Raw genomic sequence first — 17,364 nt, 5'->3', positions numbered from 1 at the left:
GAAAGAGGAGCGGTTGATTTTTTTTCTCTCCATTTATTCAAGACTAATCGTGATTTTTAAACAAAGCCTTTGATACCATTATGAATCAGAAAAGGCTTCCTGATAACTAACTGTATTTTTCGCTCTTTTTTTCTTCTCTTTTTTTTGTAGGCGATGGTCGCGACAGCTTCTTACTTTGATACATGTGTAGGCTCTCTGATTACATCTTTAATAACATTTGGGGAAAAAATACTTGGTGAAGATGATGAATTAGTTTGGGGAGAGGGGGGGGGGATGAAGTGTAAATGGCTTTTGTTGTATGTTTGGTTTATATCCTAAACTTTCCGGTATAGGAATACATACTTCGTAAAACCCTTTCGTTGTCGGACGCTTTGAAAATAAAACCATCAAAACATAATACAAAACAAACAAAAACAAACAAAAACAATGCGAAAGAAAACATTAATAAAAATGAATCCAAGTAACAGAACAACTCTGATTACATGATATGCATAGTTATGTAATCATGAACATACGGAATTTTTTAATTTTTTTTAAAGGCAACGTGAACAAGAAGTTTAACCAAAATGAACGTACAAAATTCTTCTTTTTTTTTTTTTTTGTAGGCAAGGTGTCTTAGAACCAACAGAAAACTTTGTCGTTCTTTTTTTTCTTTTTCTGTAACCTCCGAGACTTACGTAAAAAGAACAGAATCTGCAAAGAAATGACAAGTGAAACAACAACAACAACACAAATTCTGGTTAGAAAAATAACCGAATAATCACACTTTTGTTGGTTTAAACACGTCTGACACTTGCGGCATTTTTAATACTAATAACACTGTAACAGATACACACACAAAACACCGAAACTAACACAAAAGCGAACAATGGACAGCAAATCAACCTTTCTTCCTACTTCAGCCGCCAAGTACAGAAAACTTGCTGAACATACGCTTGCATGGTTGGTACAGGGGCGGGGAAATCCGAGATGCACACACACAAAATAAAATTGTTATCATTTACCTTTGTACTATTGTCGCAGATATGAAAGGGGGATAAGACATAGGCTACTTCGCGTTAGGCTTCCTTTGTCAGCTCTGCCATAGCATGTTTATCTCCTTCAATTTTTTTAAATATTCAGATACTATGGATCTGAATTTGTGCATGTAGTTATGATACAGAGCCCCTATGCATATATATGTCTTACAATAAACGAAAACAAAAATAGATCAAAAAGGATGTCAAAATCCAAAGATATATGTAAATGAATGAACATCATTAGTTATTTCATCCTATTAATTACAACAAAGAATAATGTTGACATTGAAGTGTATATCTATTGTTTCGACTTTTCCACTCAGAATCGTTTCTTTTCCCACATCGTTTGCATTACCCACTAAGCCTCTGAGAATGCATAAGACAATAACTAACTGATCAAATGTTAACTAATAACCTCTGTTTCTATCAATGCCATGACTTTAAATGAATATTTGACAAATTCTGATGATAAGTTGAATGATAATCTCCGTCTTTATGAATGCGATTGATGTTTTTTCCTAATATTTTCACCAGTGCAATTTTTTTTACAGTCGTTTACGGCAAATCTGCGATAGCCGTACGCACTATACTTTTCAGTGCATTGATTGTTTTTTAAATGTCTATCCGGTTTAAGTAAGAGACCTTCGAGGAAAATTCGTATTAATTGTTGCATTGAATGAGTTTGCCAATAACAAGTGATGACGTAAATCCAAGTGTCACAAAACAACCACAATTACGAATTGATCACGTGAGGTCTTCAGTCGCACGACAGCGTCTTATAGAAACTTCACATGAGGTCGGAATCGATGTAATTATATTATGGACTGAGTTTATTTAATTCAAAATCAAATTGCACAGGTTGTCCTTTTAGAGGGAAATTTCGATCAGGATTTCATGGTTCTTTATGAACTTGAGAGAGCTATACGCGCGGTTCTTAACCTTTTGAAGACATCATTACTAGCTGCTGGTAAGTATCACAATTAAGAGATTGATAGAAATTAAGCTAGACAGCGCGAGCCCATTGTGGTTATGACGTCAGCCTCTCGTGTGGAAGTGTCGGGGTCCACGCCTGGAGATATTTCAGATCTCCCAGTTAAACTTTTTTGCAGACCTGCTGGTGTTGTTCTTTTCTTTCTTTGTTTCTTTCATTCTTTCTTTGTTTCTTTCTTTCTTTCTTTCTTTCTTTCTTTCTTTTTTGTTCTTTCTTTTTTTCTTTCGTTCTTTCTTTCTTTCTTTCTTTTCTTTCTTTTCTTTCTTTCTTTCTTTCTTTCTTTCTTTCTCATCAGATCACATCATTACTATCATCACAACTATTCTATAAACTTCACTTTCATTTTTATCATGACGACTTCCTTCGGTTGTCATTTGCTGGGGTGTTAATTCCCAAAATAACTGTTAATTGTTTGCTGTTGCAATTTGCCGCAGTTCTTGAGAAATGATGTGCTATTTTTCCTCCTAACCACAGAATGGACTCCATCATACAACAAAGAGACGCTAGCGCTCTAAACATTGAATAACAATAGGTAAGCGCTACGCTGAACCAGCACACTGGTCTCTCTCAGTCTTTGGTAATTAAAGCATTGAATGTTTTGTTTTTTATTCCAACTGTCAGAATGGACCAACAAATGGCGTCTCACACCACCCTAGAACCCCTCAAGTCACTCCCATCGCGTGATGAGTCCCACGGTCAGATGGGTGTGCACTCCCACTCCCACTTCCCCTCCTCCACCTCCTCCCCCACTACTACCCCCACCCCAACCCCAACCCCCCGCATGGACAGCCCCCACTCCCCTCAAGAGTGGAGCAAGAACAGAGAGATGCCCAAGTCACCTCCAACGTCCAACCCTGTTCGGCAGAATCAGGTGAGTTTTGCACAAACTTCGTTTCTGAAACTATCATTTGTGGCCATTTCTGCGACTTTAGGCATCATGGTTGACTGAAGCCTCTAATTGGACAAACGCGAAGACATCGTTGGATCAAAAAGGTTACCAAACTTTTCTGCGTTCACTGACTCCCAATTTAAGTTGAATTTCTAAAAGTTCAAGGAAATATTAGCGATAACACATTGTAAAACAGATGAAAAGTAACGGAAAACAGTGTTGGGATGCACTTTTGACCGCAGTGTCTGTTTTCGCAAAAATGGCCACTTTATTATTTAGTATGTCTTACAGGACGAGGTGGTCATAACCTGCCGGCTCATGTCGATATCAGTTTTTGACCTGTCTCTCTCATCATAAGCTTACAGTCAGCATCTTGGAAATAAATTGTATCATGACAGGAATTGATGTATGTTTTGTTTTTTGTTTGTTTGTTTGTTTGTTTGTTTGTTTGTTTGTTTGTTTATCATGTATTTCAGTTCGGAACCTTTTGAGAAAGAAAAACTGTGTATGATAAATTGATGAGACTAGCAGTTTAAAGACAATTACTGGGCTTGTAGTTGACGATAAAGCAAACGTATCATTACTCTTCTCGCTTTTCAAGTCCAGCCTTTTAGTCAGTAGAACGTTAACTTGTAGTCAGAAATGTCATACTTTACCTGAAGCCAAACATGCGCATGACAAAGAGGCGAACTGTGATAACATAGCAACGTCGGAACAAAACAAAAGAAGAGTTTTATCAATAACCTGGGTGAGAATATAGGAGGGCAAACAAAGACAGCCGTGGAAAGCTATGATAAGGCCAAAAAAAAATAGGTCTGTTTACGGTAACATAGGCCCAAAAAATAGGGTCGGTAGGTCGGGATTTTTTATTTATTTATTTTTTTGTTTTCCAAAAAACCATATTTTTACGTTATTTTGCCAAAAAAACAAGATTTTTTTTTTTTTTTTTCCCAAATGCCAAAAAAAAGTCTAGGGTCGCGCGAAAAAACTAGGGTCGGTCGGGTTACCGTAAACAGACCTATTTTTTTTTTGGCCTAACTAGGTTTTTCTGTCCCCAGAACCAGTATCTATTTGGGAGATGACGTGGTTATATGCTAGGCCGTGGAAAGGTTTCCCACTCCAGTCCTTACATTTAGACCATCTACCTTTTAAAGCAAGTGTCTGGTTTGAAATATCGCAACAACAGACTTCCAGATCTATAACACGATCATATGTGTTCTCTGTTTGCATGTCTGTCCAGTGTCCTGTCCCCCCATAAAGCATATCAACTCTACCTGTCCCAAGATAGGCCAATTGGTTCTAAGAGGACGTTAAAACTAATTATCATCAAGTGTCTGGTTCGTTGAAAAGACGTGAACAATTCTGATCAGAACATTTAATGAGAAACGACACCGGCTAAACAAACGAAGATGTCTCTTTTTGACACTCTCTTCCAAAGTGAAATCTCTGACGCCAAAAGCGAAACAAATGTAATAAAGGGGCTTTTAGATTTCGCTCTGTTTGTGTGTTTTTTTTTTTTTTTTTTTTTTTTTTTTAAATCTCGGTCAGACTTCGTCATATCAGCAGTAGAAAATTACTGGTAAGGTCGCAAGTATCGGTATCGCATATCATTAAAATCCATGTATACAGATTTTGATTTATTTATGTTTTGGAAGTGAGCATCCACCCCACACAAACATCAGCACAAGAACTAGAGCACTCCCAACTCAGGCATTTCAACACAGCCCTTTCAACACGTTATGACAATTTATATTGATGTACATCACTAGAAGAACATACACGTGTTTTCCTTTTACAAATGTCATTTGTTGGAGAGAAAACAAAAAATAAAAATAAAAAATAAATACACAAATAAATTTAAAATCCATAAGCAGGTGTCCCAAGTGATGCTGCACGGGGTGCTGATCGTCTCACTCAACATCGACCACAAGGAACGCCTGTGTCTGGCCCAGATCTCCAACACCCTGCTGAAGGACTACAGCTACAACGAGATCCACAACCGCCGCGTGGCCCTAGGTATCACGTGCGTGCAGTGCACTCCTGTGCAGCTGGAGATCCTGAGACGAGCCGGAGCCATGCCTGTGTCCTCGCGACGCTGTGGGATGATCACCAAGCGAGAGGCTGAGCGGCTTGTCAAGTCCTTCCTCGAGGACACTGAGCCGCCCAAACTTCCCGATGACTTTGCTTTTCAGGTGATGATGAGTTTTTTTATAAGGTTATTTATTTATTTATCTTTTCTTTTCTTTTTTTGGATTGGTTGGGTGTTGCTTTTCTTCCTTGTTTAATGGATTTTGGTGTGTGTTGTTTTTTGCTTAGGGCGAAATTGACTTTTTCTCCTAATGTTTAGGTTCTTTTGCGGGTCGGGTGTATGTTTCAGGTCAATCGAAAGCGGATTTCTTGTCGTCGCAATACAATAATGTGTTCAAATTTTAAAGATCCCAGGAATGCTTTTAGGATTTGAATTAGCTTGAGTCTCTCCGAAAGCCTAAATAAATCTCAAGCCTTGAGTATTCCATTATTGCTCAACCGACGCCACACACAACAAGTCTGAAAATGAAAATCACGGACTTTTTCTTAAAAACAAAAATATGTACTTCAACCAACATGTGTGTGCGTTGTGTGCAGGTGTACCACGAGTGCGGCTGGGGATGTCACGGCTACTTCGAACCAGCACGCTACAACAGTTCTCGCGCCAAGTGCATCAAGTGTGGCTTCTGCAGCGTCTACTTCTCACCCAACAAGTTCATCTTCCACTTTCATCGCACGGCGGACGCCAAGTATCACCACCCCGACGCCGCCAACTTCAACTCGTGGCGTCGTCATTTAAAGCTGGTTAAGGGCCCGGGAAGCGACGATCAGATGCACGTCTGGGAGGACGTCAAGGCCATGTTCAACGGTGGCACCAGGAAGAAGATCTTCTCCACCAGTCCCAGAACCAGTACGTGAAAAAAGGGGGAAAAGTTGGTGTTAAGAATAGCGTATGAGAGGACAATGTGATAATGGATATGTTTAGGATAGCAAACGGTTATTGGACACATCTAATGAAAACAAAAAGAAAACACAACAAAAAAACAGCTTTGGTACATTCTTCATCAAATTTTTGTCAGCCTGTCGCTGACGTCTTCATTTTTATGTAAGACTAGAGGAATACCCGGCTTCGCCGGGGTGAATCGCGAGACAGAGACAGACAGCGTGGCGGTTCATCACAATCACCTCTGCAAGCGAAGTCCTGTCAAACGGGATTGAGAATATTAGAGCTTATTTCTTAGCCCTATATTATCTGTTGTGGCTTCTCAAATGCCAGAACATACAGACAGACAAAAGCCGCTAGACCCCATCACAAACAGAACTCTACAATCAACAGGTTTTTTCCCCCACACACACACACACAAACACACACACAGAGAAGCCGTATATATATATGCATATCTGTATCTATAAATATATAGAGATAGGTGAGAGTGTATTTTTCGCGTGGCTATAAATTGATTCGACCTTTTCACTTTGACAGTAAGAACAACTTACGGGTGCAAGGGAAGCGTTCTGGACAGCGCAGTGACATTCTAAAAATAGTCACTCTCAGAAACGGGAATTTGGGGTGAGACAGACAGCGTGGCGGTTCACCACAATCACCTTTGAAAGGCGAAGTCCTGTCAAACGGGATTGAGAATTTTAGAGCTTATTTCTTAGCCCTATATTATCTACTGTGGCTTCTCACATGCCAGAACATACATACAGACACAAGCCGCTAGACCCCATCACAAACAGAACTCTATAATACATAGGTTTTTGCCTACACACACACACAAACACACACACACACACAGAGAAGCCGTATATATATATGCATATCTGTATCTATAAATATATAGAGATAGGTGAGAGTGTATTTTTCGCGTGGCTATAAATTGATTCGACCTTTTCACTTTGACAGTAAGAACAACTTACGGGTGCAAGGGAAGCGTTCTGGACAGCGCAGTGACATTCTAAAAATAAATAGTAACTTACAACTGAACGGGAAAGCCACACGAAGGAAGGGAGATAAACGCCAAACACTGGAGAAGATAAGGAAGAGTTACTTATAATGGTGAAATGAACACAAAAACGAACATGAGTTTAGCGCTGCGCGCTGAGAGCACGTGTTGAAATATCTCATCGATGATATTGTGTCCGGGGTGTAGCTGAATACGGTGTCCAAATTTGAAAAAGAACCACCGAGAACTTTGGCGTTGTGATGTGGTGTAGCGGCTATGGTGTGTCGGTATGGGGGCCCGGGTAAGCTGAGGTGGAACCAAAATAGCTGAGGTGGAACCAAAATCGGTTCCGCGCTGCGCGCTGAGAGCACGTGTTGAAATATCTCATCGACCAGGTTGTGTCCAGGGTGTACCTGAATATGATCACCAAATTTGAAACAGATCCATCGAGAACCTTGGCCGCGCATCGCGCACAGACAGACAGACACACAGACAGACAGACACTAGTCGTATATATATATAGATGTAAAGCTGTTCAATGCTAGGCCCGACAATAATGTTGTCCCTGAGGTCCAGGTCTCGTGAAGTCTTTTCTTTCTATGAGGGGCAGTGTGTGGGAGGGGTGAGAGTGGTGGTGAGGGTGGCAAAAAGCAAGAACAAAAAATGTCTTTAGCGTCCGCAGCTGCTGATACATGTGACGGGTCACCTCTCTGTTTTAACACCAAAAGCGGCAGTGTATTCGGTCTTATTTTATTTGTTTGGTGTTTGTTTGTTTGGTTTGTTGTTGTTGTTGTTGTTGTTGTTGTTGTTGTTGTTGTTGTTGTTGTTGTTGTTGTTGTTGTTGTTGTTGTTGTTGTTGTTGTTGTTGTTGTTGTTGTTGTTGTTGTTGTTGTTTTTTTTGTGTGACTGTTTAGAACAGGAAATGACTGGTGAATATGGGAACAGAGTTTGATATAAAAGGAACACGGAAGGAAGGGATGGTACTGAGGGATGTCTTTTTGTGTGTTTAAAGTTCTCTTCTTTGAAGCATGTGACGCACGAGGCTGACTAAAACTCGTTTTTTTTAGGCGGCTGGAAGAGACTAACAGGTAGTGCGCGTTCAATCGAAAAAGAAAAAAATTCAAACTAAAACGGATGGATAAATTAGACTTATTTGCATTTTGGTTCTTAAAGGTGGTCGTCTACATTTGTGCTTTTTTTCAATAATCTTATGGTTAGATTTCGCTAAAAAGTTATGTCAGATGACGAATGAACCATGGGGGAAAAAGTAATAGAAAAAAAAATGTGTAAAGAAATTTTTCATTTTTCGGTAGCGTGACTCACGCTTCCAATATTTTGTTTTCTGTTTGCCGAGAACATGTGCTTTGCCTAAAAATACTGACCAATCAAATTCATGTCACCATGCTTATAGCCACGCCCAAACAAGTGCAGCAACAGTTTGACACTGGAGCGCTGTCCACGCTTTTTTTTTAAACGCACGAAATGCACGGGTTTGAGAGGAGTTTTGCGCTTGGCATTTTCCAAATAAGGATATCTTACTATGAATACTACGCTGGAATACTACAATGAATTTTCAAACGGCTACACTGGCTTCGTCTTTCCTGATCGAAAGGGGGTGTATTGTTTATATTTGTAGATAATAGACTCTGCATTGTAATGGTCAAATGGCGATTTCGGTATAAAAATGTTGACAAGGACCTTTAATGCAAATAAAGCACAATAGTTGAGCACGATCTAGAAATAGTACATTGGTTTAAACTGTTTTATTCAACGTTTGTGCATTATTTACAAAAAACGCATATAGAGTAAACAACAACAAGCATAATGCTTATAGTGGTGTTTACAGTACATTATCCTTTGGATATGTGCAGGCTCAAGTCTCAACAGAGGAGGAGAATCGAGCGCATCATCCTCATCGGCAGAGGCCAAGAAGAAGACTCCAAAGATGGGTCACAGCGAAAGCCTCCAGGTGGCCCCCAAACACCCGTTCCCTACGCACACGTTCAACCCTTACACCTGGGGATACGGACCCGGGGCCAAGCCCTCCTACCCCTTCGTCTCGGTCAACACCTCTCAGTCACTCTGCTTTGGCTTCCCGCCACCAGGGGGCGCCAAGGACAACCCCGTCCCGAGGGACAACCCGATGCTGAAAGGCGGCATGACGTCACTTCCGGCCCCCTGGCTGGGGCGCAGTGCTCTCCCCTTCTCCAACTTGGACGCGTTTTGGGACAAGGCTTTCGGCCTGCCGCGCCCCATCGGAACCGGCGGTGGAGGTGGTGGAGGAGGAGGATACAGAGGTCTCTACCCTCCTCCCATGGTTAAGTCCCCTGGGGGCGTTGGTGATGTGGGAGGAAGAGGCGGACACCTAGGGGAAGGTCTGAGCGACGAAGGCGGGAGAATGGAGGAAGATGGGGGAGATCGCAAAGGTGAGAGGAGAGAGTGTTCCTCCCTGGATCTGTCCCGCGACCCCCACTCCTCCCACCCTACCGGCCACACGGGGGGAGTTCACCACACCGACAGGCTCTCCGCCTTCAGACCGGTCGGCAGGAACAACTCTCAAGCCATGGACGACGATCAGGCTTCGGTCGCAGAAAGTGACGTCATCGACGCTGACGAAACGGAAGAGATTGACGTCATGGAGGAGGAAGAAGATTGCTCTTCTCCTCAGGATCTCAGCCAGCCCGAGCTCCGCGAAGCACAGAACAATAATAATGATATTACAGAGGAACGGGTGGAAGAAAAGGAAGGGAAGAAAGAGGAGGATATTGGTGAAGAAGAAAAGGAACGTGATGATCACCAGAGTCCTGACTGTGATGAACCCACAGTGAAGCGGCGGCGTCTTTCGGAGGATGACGTCACAGAAGAATCCAACCATGACGTCATCGATTATTCAAATGCCGTAGGTTACCACCTTACTTCTGTTGTTGTTTGTGTGTTGGTTGTTGTTGGGTTGGTTTTTGTTTTGTTTTTTTGTTTTTATTGGGGGGGGGGGGTCGTTGTTGCAGAATTATACATGTGTATGCAGTGGAATTAATCCAGCTCTTACGATGTCGATTACAACAAAAAGACTTCTCTTTTTTTACCCTCTCTTTCAAAAGGAATTCTCTTGCACCAAAAGCCAAACAAAGTTCGAAAAGACGGCATTACGCGAATATATAATGGCGTCACGTACAATTTCTATCACTTATTCTGCATCTCTCCCGAGGAAATGACAAAGAATTTCTAGAACGAAGTTTTTCTCGGTAACTTCAACATATCAGTATTGAAAAATAATCAAAAGGGTACCACCAGGCTGTGTATGTTCGGTGTCGTATAAATGTATCAGCAACTCTTCACCTTAACTTTTCTTAAACAATTTTGTTTAAGAAGCTAAAAATAAGAACAAACAAGTAAACAAAAAATAAACGTAACGTCAAGAAAAAAAAGATGAATATTTTGAGTAATTTCATTTTTCCCGATAATGTTCTTTGATGACGTCATGTTCGGATTTTTAAAAAAAAGTTGAGGCGGCACTGTCACGGCATCATTTTTCTATCCAATTGATTGCCATTTTGGTCAAACATTCTTTGATTCAGTCTGGACTACAGGAGTGCATTTCAGCTCGGAAGCTAACAAATAATTAATTAGTTTGTTCATTAAAATTGGGATTAAAATCAAATTGTCTAACAGATTTAATAATGATAACATTCTATTTGTTACCAACCCCTGAATCCAAAAGATGATACATATTTTGTGTTTGGATTGAAAACCATTTTTAAAATCAAGAAAAAACGTTTTATGCAAATTAAGTTAATTTGGCTTGTACGTGTTACCAAGACAATGTGTCAGCGTTGTATTGTCTGCAGGGTTTCGGCCAGCCTACTATTGACAAGTCTTGGTAAAAAAAAAAATGTAGTGCGTTCAGTTTCATTTTATGAGGCCAACAGATTGACTTAATATTATACGTTATTTGCGTGTTTGACCAAAATATGACATTTTACACAGATCGAGACAGTCATTGTTCTCCGAGACCGCGCTAGCGGTCGAGGTGAACAATGACTGTCGAGATCTGTGTAAAATGTCATATTTTGGTCAAACACGCAAATAACATTTATGTATCGATCGAATTCCTTTCAGGTACTTATGACTTTGTTGTTGTTTTGACGATTGAACGAGCACACACACACATGCATGCAATCCACATGTATGCAATCAAACACATAAGCTTCATATTTGGGCGTTTCAGGTTTACCGAAACTTCAAAGGAACTACAAAACACACGTCATGTACTCACTTTGTTGTTGTTTTGACATTGAACAGCACACACACATGCAATCAAACACATGACGTTTTTTTTTTTAGTTCCTTTGAAGTTTCGGTCAACCTGAAAAGCCAAATTATAAAGTTTTGTCGGCCTCTGACGTCACATGACTCAAAGAAGGGAAATCCAATCTCCAATCGATACATACTGATTTCGCTTTACACGATTTGCTCTTGCTTGGTTGCTTGACTGACTGATGTGTTGACAGAACAATTCTGCGTTTATTTCAGGACACCGAACAAACCCAAGAAAAACAGCACGAAGAAGACAGGGGTAAGTAAAATCTCATTTTCATTTCCGAATTATTATTTACCTTATGTTAGCAAACATTTATATTAGTCTTTTATCTCTTGATAGGACTTGGACAGCTGCCTGTTAAATACTTGTTTGTACTTATGTCTTCGTCATTGTTGTTGTTGTTGTTGTTGTTGTTGTTGTTGTTGTTGTTGTTGTTGTTGTTGTTGTTCTTGTTCTTGTTGTTCTTGTTGTTCTTGTTGTTCTTGTTGTTCTTGTTCTTGTTCTTGTTCTTGTTTCCCCTCCACCAAGGAAAGAAATGAAGATGTTGGTAGTGAGCAGAGTCACGTGTAACAATGACTGCCTCGGTCTGTGTTAAATGTCATATCTAGGTTAAAAAAAATGTACAATAACGTTTGATGTTGGGTGTTTTTGTTACAGAAGCTGAGCCAGAAAACGACGACCGAGCGCCAACAGGTGCTGATGACTCGGGACTGTCAGGTACGCCGCTAGACAACACTGTTGCTTCTACAAAATTCAAATGTTTCATTCATAGTCATACCCATCTTGTCCATAGTACAGTCAAACCTGTCTTTATTCTCGAACCCACGACCTCCCGCTCACTGGGCGGACGCCTTACCACTAGGCCACCGTGTTGCGGTTGTTGTGTGTTTTATTCGTTTATCCATTGGTATGATACACAAATATAAACATGATAGAATACCCAAATAGATAGGGTACATACCCTGTACTTTCATTCCAGAATCAACAATAAAAAAATAAAATAAAAATAAAAACATTAAAAAAAAGGACGAGTACTTGAGCAGGTGGAACAAGTTTTGCCGAAAAAGTTTCGTTTCGTTCATCGAAAAAATTAAATTCAACTCACTCGTTAAAGATCTTGACCCAAAAGCGTTCACGTTTCATCTTTAAAGAATACACAGGAGAGAGAGAGAGAGAGAGAGAGAGAGAGAGAGAGAGAGAGAGAGAGAGAGAGAGAGAGAGAGAGAGAGAGAGAGAGAGAGAGAGAGAGAGAAATCTTCTCCCATTTACTTCAATCAAAAGTCTACCGATAACAGCATGTGTTCGCTCCGCTGACCAGTGATTGCACAGGTGTTCTCTGATAAGTTCAGAAGCAACATACAAAAATCAAATTAAAAAGAATACAAATGTCGAGAAAATTTAGTCACATTACATTTGAACAGAACGGATGGGTGGTAGGCAGGGGCGGGGGGGGGGGGGGGGGGGGGGGGTTGGAGGAGAGTAAATGAAAAGCCAAACATGGCATATAGAGTTCTCAGCTTGTTATGCGCTGGGAGAAAAAGTGTTGGACAAAAACGTTACTTTTATTAATTGAAAAAAAAGCAAGAACACGAGGCAATCTGTAATTGAAAGCGTGTCCGCCATCCGGTAATTCTATCGGGGTAGAATCAACTGGGTATCTTCCTCAGCGTGCAGTGATTACTTCACGGGACTGGCAGCTCTCCTCTTCTCACTGCTTCTCTGTTTATTTTCAGACGAGTCGGATGCTGATGGAGAAACCGAAGACTCCAATTTTTTAACCATGACCAAAGGTAATGTGCCACAATGCAAGGAACGCTATACTATTCAGTGACAAGTAAAGGTGAAAACAGAGACACCTGCCGTTGTGTAGTGCAGTGGAACTCCCTTTTAAGAGCCCCCCCCCCCCCCCCCCCCCCCCCCCCCATTATTTTTTTAAATGGAGACTTTTTCCCTTTCCTCTTTTAAGCCCTCGCCTTTTCACATTTACTGTTGATATCGCTGCAAAATTAACTCCATTTAAGACTCCCTTGTTCTTAACTCCTGATTTTTGAGGGTCTGAAAAAGGAGGTTCTACTGTGTTCGTCAAGGAAGCGGAAGGGTGAAACGACAAAGAAATACAGGGGGATAATTAAGAGAAGGAAAAAAAGACGAATCCAATCACATTATCTTTGACTTCAGTTTCAAGAAAGCAACCAAACCCCGATGTCCTAAAAGGCTACTATTACCAATTTTTACTTTTTGGTCTGTCTCCAACTGTCAGGTGTATTTGCAGGTGCTTAATTGGCTACCACGTTTTGTAGTATCCCAACCCCCTCCCCCCTCCCCCCCTCCCTCCCCTCCTCCCTCCCCCTCCCCCCTCCCTTCGCAGCTCCGGCGTATGTGTATGGAGAGTTTGTTTCTTTTTTAGTTTTAGTTTAAGTTCATCTATCTTAGTGATTCTTACCTATTTTTAAAGTCTTCTTTTACTTTAATTTACTTATCTATTTTACACTTTATTTTTTATTTTATCGTATCTATATATTGTTTTTGTGTGTGTGAATTGTTTTGGACTATGCATGTGTATTTTGTTTCATTTTGTAACGGGAAACGCGACGAATATGGAGCACTTTTTGTTTCATGCTGGTAACTTGCATATTTTCTCGCGAAGAAGTTTCATTTGTGATTGGTAGCTGTTCTCTCTTTAGTTAAGCGTTACGTTTAATCAGATTGAATAAGCTTTGATTGATATTCAGCAAAAAATTAAATACAGAAAAATTCACAGCTGGGCCATACGAGATTGGATATACAGTTTCTGACTAGCGCCATGAAAATTGCAATGGACCTCATAAAAGTATTATTAAACATTTGTTTTTTCTTGCAGAACAGCTGTTTCAGAACCTGAAAAGAGAACTTTGCAACAGGAAGAAAAAGGAGAAAGAAGTGACCGTGTTAAGAGGTACAGTCTGCCCGCCTGTCTGTCTGTCTGGCTGCCTGGCTGGTAGGCTGACTGACTGACTGGCTATCTGGCTGTCTTTCGGGCTGGCGAACTGCCAATTCATCCTGTTGTCAGACTGTATGTTTGCTTGTGTGTTATTGTCTGTACTTCTCTGTCCAAATAATTATACAACAGATATCGTGTTTTTATCATGTAACAATAGGACCCGTCTGTGTGAATTGCGTGCATTGTTTCTTTGTGCTTGCTTGTTTGTAACCAGCACCATTGACTCTTGTCTTGAATTAGGACGCATGTATATTTTTATTTTATTTTTTTTATTTTTTTATTTATTTTTTTAGGACGCATGTATATAGTAATTGACGGTCAACACACTTGTTTCGTTGGAATCGTTTGTTTACACATTAGTCAAAATGGAACACAAAAATATGGCTTATTATGCATTGTGTACTGTCTCAGCTGCCAACACAAATTTTGCTTGGGAGACACTTAGAGGCGTTTGAAAAAACCCGTTCATACAACAGTGGCATCCATCCACATTTAGCGATTGATTTTTATAAAACACTGACCCTGTACTGACTTCAACCATTCTGTTTAACAGAAACTTTCCAAGAGGAGGTAACTCGCGAGAAAGCGTTCCGAGACCAGATGGCCAGACAACTGGAGGTTCTGAGAGGTGAGTAAGACGGAACGAGAGTGAGGCATAACGAGAGTGAGACAGAACGAGAGTGAGACAGAACGAGAATGAGGCATAACGAGAGTGAGGCAAAACGAGAGTAAAACAGAACAAGAGTGAGACAGAACGAGAGTGAAACAGAACGAGAGTGAGACAGAACGAGAGTGAAACAGAACGAGAGTGAGACAGAACAAGAATGAGGCATAACGAGAATGAGGAGAACGAGAATGAGGGATAACGAGAGTGAGGCAAAACGAGAGTGAGGCAAAACGAGAGCCTGAGGCAAAATGAGAGTGAGGCGAAGAAGCTGGCCGTATTGGTTTGAACGATTTATTTCAGTATTCAAAATACAATGCCGCATATAATGATCAGAGCTGGACCTAGTGTATTAGAGGGAGGCGCTTCCAAAATAGACCAGGAGGGGCTTCCAAAATGGATAGGGAGGGGCATCCAAAATGGTTCAGGAGGGGCTTCCAAAACGGATCAGGAGGGGCATCCAAAATGGTTAAGGAACATTTGACCAGCAGCAAGGATGCAGGCGCACTGTCTGCTTTGTCCAGTCGTTTTGACCACCGCCTCCAGTCATACGTACACCTCAAAATATTCAAGTCTTCGAAGTCACGATGCATTCCACCTAAAAACATTGGCGAGAAAAAAATTCATGTTTAGAAATATCTTCAATACATTCTTGCTAAATCACTCACTTAATACATCAGAATACTTATGTGTCTTTACGTGTGTACTAGATTCATCAATCATGAAACTCATTTTTGTCCCACTTTTTTTCTCTAGAGACACTGACAAATGAGCTGGAACAAGAGCGAAAGGTCCGCTTCTCCCTGCAACAAAAACTGAAAGGTGAGAGACTCTCTCTCTCTCTCTCTCTCTCTCTCTCTCTCTCTCTCTCTCTCTCTCTCTCTCTCTCTCTCTCTCTCTCTCTCTCTCTCTCTCTCTCTCTCTCTCTCTCTCTCTCTCTCTCTCTCTCTCTCTCACTCACTCTACTTGTTTCTTACAAAGATTTATAGCAAAAACTACTTTTTTTCTGGGACAAACCGCTGATAAAATCAAAAATCAAAAGTGCTGTCTTCGGTTTTGAAGTCGAAACGTTATACGGACTACAATGAAACGGAATGCGATTCGTTTGCTACCTTTGGTAAAAAGCGAAACGTGAACCAAGTTAATATCTTATTTTGTCACATTTTCTTTAGTCTGGTTTAGTTTGATTCGTTTTTGCTCATTTTATTTGAAAAACTTAGTCATGGTGAAAAGACGTCGTTGAACAAAAAGTGTCGGATGCAGGTATGTTTAAACATAGCCGGTGGCCAAGTGTATATGCGCCAAAGACATGGGTCCTATTTGATGTTCTTGTTTTATAGGAAAATAAAAGTTGTCGTTATTATTATTGATATGAGACTGTGTGCTGAAGGCAAGGTTTGTGTTTGTTTCAGAAGCTCATGATGCACTGCACAGTTTCTCCTGCAGCATGCTGACAGCTGCGAGAGATGGATGCGGTTTCAAAGACACCCCGCTAGCGTCATCCTCAACCACGTCACAGCTTCTACGTCACTAATTTTACGTCACGAATTCTGCGTCACGAATTATACATATACCTCACAAGTTCTACGTGACGAACTCTACGTCACAGGTTCTACGTCACGAATCCCACGTTACAAGTTATTGCAAACTGTGAAACTGTTTTCTATTTGATCTCGTAGAAGCTTTGGCACAGTATTGCCGTAGCTGCAATAGAAGCACGCGGTGTGCTTCCAAGACACGTCAGTGACAAAAAGGAGCTCTGAATGTGAGGAGAGCTTGCACATTGATGTGGTCGATAGACAAAAACTACGAATTCTTGTCACTGACTTCAAGGAATGAAGGGGGAAGGCGGGGGGGGGGGGGGGGGGTGGGTGGGAGGGGGGGGGGCTACTGTGTCAAGCGGAGAAATGTCCGTCAGTGACATTGCTATTTCCATTTCAAGATAAAATGCGAAATTTATGTATACCCGAACGCTATGCCGAAGAATATGCCGAAGAACAATGAAGTATGTTTCTGATTGACGCTTTGACTGATTTCTGTTTGGCAAATGACGCTCGAGTTCCCTGTTACCTATACGATTTTATCCTACATGCGTGTGAGATACCACTCATGTCATAAAAATATCGGTCACTCCACAGTTCATGTGACGAGGTCGTGTCTGGCAGGGACCTGATTTTCCACGGCTCGTGATGCCGAGTCACCGAGACAAACGTCATTATTGGAACACTTGGAAGAATTTTAAGAACGTACACGTCACAATATGCTGTCTAGAGTGACGTCTCTACGCTTTGACGTCAAAGATTACACGAGGCTTTCGGAGAGATCCATGTTCCATTAAGAAGCGTCTTCAATTTGGGCGCTTCGACTGAGGGACGTTTGGAGCAATAGACACGCAAGTACAGTTCATGTATGTAGGATAAACAGAATACTACATGGCTTGCTGTATCGTACCAGATTTACACTCGTTGCTTTTTCAAATAGTGAACAGCTCGCTTTCGCTCGCAGTTCAATATTTAACAAGTCGCGTAA

The 17,364-nt window shown here is 41.1% G+C and overlaps 1 protein-coding gene across 1 annotated transcript; it reads left to right on the top strand.

Annotated features, from left to right (window-relative positions):
- Window positions 1-3,694: 3,694 nt before the first annotated feature.
- On the top strand, window positions 3,695-16,664 carry LOC138977843 (SKI family transcriptional corepressor 1-like). The gene is made up of 10 exons (XM_070350452.1): window positions 3,695-5,091; window positions 5,525-5,837; window positions 8,745-9,772; window positions 11,404-11,446; window positions 11,849-11,908; window positions 12,925-12,981; window positions 14,052-14,126; window positions 14,725-14,799; window positions 15,592-15,657; window positions 16,248-16,664. Exons 1-10 carry the CDS (start codon window positions 4,786-4,788, stop codon window positions 16,367-16,369), a joined length of 2,145 nt encoding a protein of 714 aa, XP_070206553.1. The 5' UTR covers window positions 3,695-4,785; the 3' UTR covers window positions 16,370-16,664.
- The last annotated feature ends 700 nt before the right edge of the window (window positions 16,665-17,364 follow it).

Source organism: Littorina saxatilis, linkage group LG1 (assembly GCF_037325665.1).
Source record: "Littorina saxatilis isolate snail1 linkage group LG1, US_GU_Lsax_2.0, whole genome shotgun sequence".
Taxonomy (NCBI): Eukaryota; Metazoa; Mollusca; class Gastropoda; order Littorinimorpha; family Littorinidae; genus Littorina; species Littorina saxatilis.
The sequence above is the reverse complement of the archived record's forward strand: the minus strand, read 5'-3'. Positions and strand labels throughout refer to the sequence as shown.

Bases quoted from the DNA above. Each gene is read 5' to 3' on its own strand.
- LOC138977843 (XM_070350452.1), top strand. From the start codon at position 4,786: ATGCTGCACGGGGTGCTGATCGTCTCACTCAACATCGACCACAAGGAA. The intron at 5,838-8,744 runs GTACGTGAAAAA...GGATATGTGCAG, and splicing joins CTCCACCAGTCCCAGAACCA to GCTCAAGTCTCAACAGAGGA. The intron at 11,909-12,924 runs GTACGCCGCTAG...GTTTATTTTCAG, and splicing joins TGATGACTCGGGACTGTCAG to ACGAGTCGGATGCTGATGGA.